We start from the raw sequence: 6,404 nt of genomic DNA, 5'->3' as shown, positions 1-6,404 counted from the left end.
GACTGGGAAACCTTTTGCATATGTAACACAAGTAATGTATGTAAGCTGAAGGTCTTTTGTTCAAGGTATGTGCAGTTAGGGTGGAGATATCCCCTTGCACATCTGTCGTTATAAGTAAAGAATGCCTACTCACTAACACTACATTGGAATTAGTGAGTTTATTCTCAAATTTCAGATGACAGTTTGCAACATTTAAAAGCTAGTACAGTTTTGCAAGCAAGAACTAATTATATAATACAACAACTCAACGGCTACATTTCTAAAAATACGCTACTAAAGTATTTTGTGTATTTACTTCAAATCGTTAGGGAGCTCAGATTTTACACAGGAAAACCCTGAAACAAACAAACAACACTAAACGGAGACACGTGGTCTACTCTCCCTGCAGGTCATTAGGCACCCCTCAGGCCAGACCGCACTCTGCCCCCTCAGATGGGGATTACAAAGGGTACCAGGAGCTGCACTGTTACCGGCCCCAGCGCTTGTTCACTGGGGCGGTCGGATACCTGCTGCCCTCAGTTCTGCTAGCATCCAGTGTTACAAAAAGACCGCTTAGGCACTTCCGGCCGCCATAGCCCAGCGGTGTCATTCCCTCCCAACCATTGCTGCTCCTTCCTGCTCTGTCCTAGGGTGCGGGACTGATATCACATGCAGGCTATCCATCTGATTAAGAGAAGAGGGGGAGGTTGAGCGGAGCGACAACACGATGGCGGCAGTCGGAAGAACTTGAGAAGTAACGACGGAACAACGTAGCGCTTACTGTGTTATTCCCTAGGCTCCTCCTTGCCTCTGCCTGGTTGGTTGGGAGGAGTGGGGAGGGACGGACTCACTCTATTGTTCGAACCGGTGGGGGCTGCAGGGGAGCCTGCTGCTCAGGCCTTGCGGCTGTCGTGGAAGCAGTCTTCCGACTTTAGCACAGGCGTTTTTGTGGAGGGTAGTGCTGTCGCGGATTGGGAGGCGCACGCACGCAGGTAAGCAGAGGCCCGTCATGGTTCCTCTCTCTCTTTTCTGGTTCGGAGTTATGCGGTGGCTTTTGAGAATGGATGGGGAGGTGGCTGGTACTGAGGGTAGGGGAATGGATGCCTACTGTGGGTCTAGGCTTCTGGGCCCGCTGTTTTCTGACGAGGGGGGGAGCTGCGAGAGCCGAGGCGGACATCTGGGATCGAGTTTTTTTCGTTGGCTCTTGTTGGGAGAGCCTGTGATGAGCCGGCTGGGAGGCATGAGTGCGGCCTTCGCTTTTCTCTGGCAATGGGGGGATGCTGAGGGGAAGCGAACATGGAGGACAGCGGATGCCTTGGTGACTCTGGGAGTCTTGACCAGGAACAGCGCCTGTGCAGGTCGCACTATCAGCGGAGGGCTGTCTCTGCGGGCGGGAGATAGGGAGGCAGCCCAGGCCTAGGCTTCTCCTGGGAGCGTATTGGGAGTGGTCAGTCACAGGAGACTGCGAGAGCGCGGTGCGGACAGTCGGGACACGGGAAAGATCGCTGTGGAGCAGTGAACGGGAGACAAGGAGCGACTTCCGTGGCGCTGAAAATGTATTTCCTAGGGTACCAGACATGGAGAAGTTAGGGTGTTTGTCCGTGCCCTGGGTGTGGGAGGACAAATAGTGGGAAGCTAGGCCTCATTGGGCACCAGCGGCCAGTCCTAGAGGAACCACTAAGCTGCCTGGCTTGCCGCCGTTGGGGCCCCGGCCTCGCTTTGTGGTCTCTCCGGGGTTACAGGGCTTCTTCCTGTAACTTTTCTTCCGTCATTGCCTCTGCTGGCTTGAGTGGTGTTTTTGGCTATCGTAGTGCCTGAGCACAGGACTTTTTCCACCCCCAGAAGGAGGTAGTCCTTACCCCCTTTATAAGCCTGTATGTCCTGTGTGTTTATAAGAGAGCATTTCGAGGCAGATGAGCCACTATTTACTCTCATGCCACTAAATCTGTGAGAGATGCTGCTCTTTAGTAGATTATCAACGAGTTCATACTTCATTTAAAGTGAGCCTAAACTTTTTCGAGGTGCATCTGACGCTATAGTGATCTGATTGAAAGTGTGTGAAATGACAGTCATTCCATCTGTGGGATCTTGTTAGCTTGGTGTAGTTGAGTCATTTTTTTCTTTATAAATGGAATAGTCTTTATTTTCCTGCCTCTGCCCCTAACTGCATGTAAATATTATGTCTGTGTCTGGAAGTGCTTCTGATATGTTTGTTTTGTGTATGAAATAATTTAACTATTCAGATCTTAGAGCATTAATATCCTTAGTTTATATTTATGCTTTTGGAGAGGCTGTTTTCCTTCAAAATTTACATCTGGTTGTTCTTAAGATAGTACTACAGAAAAAGTCATGCTACTAGTTATAGTGCAGATATACAGTAAGTCATTCTTCTCAACCTAAAATAGTTAAGAGAATAGTATCTATGGGCAGACCAAGACTAGCAGCAGGTCAGCAGAACTTGTCACCTTTTTAGCACCATCAATGAAAAGTTGCATAAAGAACGTAATGGCCTGTGTGCTGGGACCTGATTGCAGTTGGGCAAAAAGCTAAACAAGTCTTTCCTTTTGTGCATTTCATGTATTTCAGTTATTTCAGTTTTTCAATGTTGCATACCAAAATTTATTTTTAAAGTTGAAAAGGTGTAAAATGTGAGATATACCCTACATTGGTATGACAGGGCAGGTTATTTTCAGTATCTTTCAGTTGCAACCACCAAATATTTCAAATTGTCAACATTTTCTTTTACAATTTCAGGTAATTTGGGGGAAAAAAAAATCAATGCATGCAGAGAACAGTTGAGTCAACACATCACCTGGAAAACGCAAAGTACTAGGAAGTGGATTCTTGACATCTACCTTGTAACCTAAGTGACTTCTATTTATCTTTTAAACTTCATAGTTACAATGAATGGGCCCAGTGATGAAGAAAGTATAAGAAACAGCAGTGGAGAGTCAAGGTAAGCACTTTGTCATTTCAATCCTTGACTATGTATTCTCTTATACTTTATTAGAACTGCTTTACCTTTTAGTTTTGTGCCCAGGGTTTCTAGTGAGCAAGCAGGCCATATTTAGGAGGACTGGCCATACTTTTTTTCAGATAGCTTTGTTTAATAACTGTAATAATTGTGTATGTACCTTATATAATAGAGCTTAAGTAGTATTCAAACTATTACTCTGTCCTCAAAAGTTGCCTTGAAAATCTGTCTGAAACAGATTGGTCTGAAATGTTAAAGTAGGACTCTTGTCTATGAAGTGCAGGGCATGCATAGTATGTACTGTATGAACCCTGAACTGGGCCATCTCTGAGTTTGGAACAGTGGGCTGTTAATTCTCCTTTTGATATGTACTACTTCATGAGGCTTCCTTCTTTGTTGAGTTGTCAAATCAGTATAATGGAAAGTGTTAACTTCATGTTTGTTTTCCAAAGTGAAAGCACAGTTGTCTTAGCTGTTTTCTTATTTAAAAAAAAAAAAAAAATCCACCCCTTTAATGTCAAATGCTGATGCTCTAGCTGGAGAAGCCTGATTAGAGCTTCCCTGGTGCAAGATGAGGACAACAGTAAACTTGTATGCATTACTTGAATTTGGTGAATTTGAACTTGTATTCTTCAGCCTGGAGAAGAGAAGGCTGTGAGGTGACTTGATAGAAGCCTTTCAGTATCTAAAGGGGAGCTACAGGAAAGAAGGGGACAGACTCTTTAGCAGGGTCTGTGGTGATAGAACAAGGGGAAATGGCTTCAAGCTCAAAGAGAGTAGATTGAGGTTAGATATAAGGAAAAAATATTTTATAGTGAGAGTGGTGGGGCACTGGAACAGGTTGCCCAGTGATGTCCTGTCCCTGGAGACTTTAAAGGCAAGGCTGGATAAGGCCCTGGGCAACTTGATCTAGCTGTGGATGTTTCTGTTCATTGCAGGGGACTAGGTGGCCTTCAGAGCTCCCTTCCAACTCTAAGGTTTCTATGAATTATATTCTTAGTCTAGAACACCATTAAGTTCAACAAGTCTCTACTGCTTGAGTTAGTTCATATTTCTAAAACTGAGAATATGGTCAATGCTGCAGATTTAAGAAGGCAATGTAAACTTTCAAATTTAAGTGTGATCATGCTGTCAGTCTACCCATCTTTTTGTCTTCCCCCTCTTTTTGATGACAGCTTTTTGAACCTGTTAGTTCATTCCATTAGTCATAGGTCATAAAGAAAACTGAGTTCTGTGAGCTTTTTATGAAAACTGACAGTGTAGAACAAGTGAAGGCAATGATAGAGCCTTTATTTGAGAAATAGGCACTAGAGGAAAAGATATCAAAAAGGAATTGACTCGCCCCTCCTGGTAACAGTGTGGAGAAAGGGATGATGGAGAAAGTATTGCAGAGACAGAAGGGGTGGCTCCAGACCACCCCCCCCCCCCCACTCCAGGCACCCACACACTCACATAGCCCACCCATTGGTTCAGGCTGTGCCCCTGGAATTCCACTACAGACAGTTAAATAGAGGAGGTAGGTCTAAATTATTGCCCCAAGTGAAGAAGTGCAAGAAGAACATAATGGCCAGCTACCTAGCGAATGCATGCTTGCCATTAAGCTTGCATGTAAGTGAGTAAGGAGTGGAAAGAAGAGGAAGGGAGAAATATTTAGCTGATGTTAGGTACAAATCTCTGGGAAATCTGAGGAACTTCAATTACTTATGTTTAGTTTTTTTAATGTCAATCTTCCTGTTGTAACTAGGAATATTCTAGAAAGCCAATAAACTTTGGATCTTGTGAATAATTTGGAAATTATTCCCAGTTATTTATATAAAAACAAATAAAACAATCCTTGTCGGTCAAGGCAACCTGGGCTCATATAAGGGCCAACCGCTGAAGGAAGAGCATCTGTTGGATCTAGGCTGCTTCCTGAAGAGTACTGTATGACTAGAGATCTCCTTCACCAGTTGGGTGAATTCAATTCTTCTTTCTGTGTATGACTATTGTCCTACCTGTTAATACTTTGCTTGGTGTTGTCAAGAACCTATCACAAGGAATTATACTTCTTTTTGAGCAGAACAAGTATGAACAAAGCTAGTTTTCTGATATTTTAGAAAATTATAAATGAGACCTTTAACAAATGTTAATTAATTAGGGACATCTCTGATCGCTTTGTGTTCATGATTTTCTTTACTACTTGAAACAAGCCACCTAGCTACAGATAATGTATAAAAAAATACTTCATATCAAACTGTGACCACTCTGATATATAAATACGGGTATGTTAAAGTTATTAAAAAGCTATAGCAATTCTCATGGGACTAAACCAAGTAAATATCATTAAAGCTTCCTGACAACTGTATTAAAAGTAAATATTGGGAAGAAGCAAATTATTTGGAACTTGATAGTTGCTGGTGAAGTAAGACTTCGTTCTGCATCTTAAATGTGCTGTTGAGCACATTTTAAAGGTTTAAACAAGTTTTAAAATATTAAAGAATTTTCCCTAGGCTTAATCCTGGAGCCTAATTCACAGAAAAATCTCAGAAGGCATATTTGCTATCAGGAAACTGTTTTTGTAAATGAAGGGTGAAACTTCTAGTTCTAAAGAACTGAGCCTTCTTTCTGTCTAGTGTATTTACATTATTATGTACATATTAAAATAATTACTGTGAAGAGTTTATATTGTTTTAAAGAAACTCTTATCATGAGTTGCAGATGTGGAAAGCTTGTAGTATTCTCAGCAATAGGAGGACTAGAGAAGGGGCTAATCGGAAACCTTAGATTTTATATGCTGACCAACACTGTGGTAAGGAATTGTAGTTGTCTTCCATTCCCTGTGACTGACAGTGAAAAGGCATTACTGAAACGTGAGGAAATAAATGATTAATTTGCCAAGCTCCTGTGTTCCTTTCCACTTGAGTCTCTTTGTCTGACCGGTAGAAATCCAGAAACCTTTCCATTGGTGCAGATGCTGAGCCTGAAGTTCTGTTTTGCTACAAGTATAAGTAAATATTTTGTATTTTTCATACTTGAATAACTTGTTGCACTGTTTAGACACTGCTTTGACTACGTTCATAACCTCTGAATCTATAAATCTGTGCTAGTACCAAGCACAATGAAGGCTGTAGACGGACATAAGCATTAAGCTAATTTTGCTTGATGTCATAATTTGTGTAATCATTACAGTGGAGTCTACTCTTCAAGTTTGCATTATTTGAAATAATAATTTTGGATTATTTTAGTAGTTCTAGGTTAAATATCACAGATAACATTCATCTGGATAGCAAGTAAGTATAAGCACAAAAACTTCATAGCAATACTCTGAGAAACTGACTCTCAAAGTTAAGCAAAGCATTTGTGTGTGTGTTCTTGAAAGCATTCTGTTGCAAGCTTGAATAGGAGTAAATACATATTAGCTAGAAACAGGAAAGTTTAATGAGCGAGGGAGGGCAACATAAGCTCTAGGGTA

General features: G+C 41.9%; 1 protein-coding gene across 12 annotated transcripts in view; it reads left to right on the top strand.

Annotated features, from left to right (window-relative positions):
- The first annotated feature begins 389 nt into the window (after positions 1-389).
- The window catches only part of LOC374195 (chromodomain helicase DNA binding protein 1), a 116,146-nt gene continuing 110,131 nt past the window's right edge, over positions 390-6,404 (top strand). For 10 of the 12 annotated variants that reach the window (XM_040655246.2, XM_015300461.4, XM_040655243.2 and 7 more), the window contains exons 1-2: positions 850-971; positions 2,878-2,935. In XM_040655246.2, coding sequence (XP_040511180.1) covers positions 2,883-2,935 — 53 coding nt within the window. In that variant the 5' untranslated portion in view covers positions 850-971; positions 2,878-2,882. Of the gene's footprint in view, positions 972-2,733; positions 2,936-6,404 lie in introns of all 12 variants that reach the window. The other 2 variants (NM_001396597.1, XM_040655244.2) reach the window with 2 other exon arrangements.

Source organism: Gallus gallus, chromosome W (assembly GCF_016699485.2).
Source record: "Gallus gallus isolate bGalGal1 chromosome W, bGalGal1.mat.broiler.GRCg7b, whole genome shotgun sequence".
Lineage (NCBI taxonomy): Eukaryota > Metazoa > Chordata > Aves > Galliformes > Phasianidae > Gallus > Gallus gallus.
Note: the sequence above shows the minus strand (reverse complement) of the source record. Positions and strands in the feature narration are given on the sequence as shown.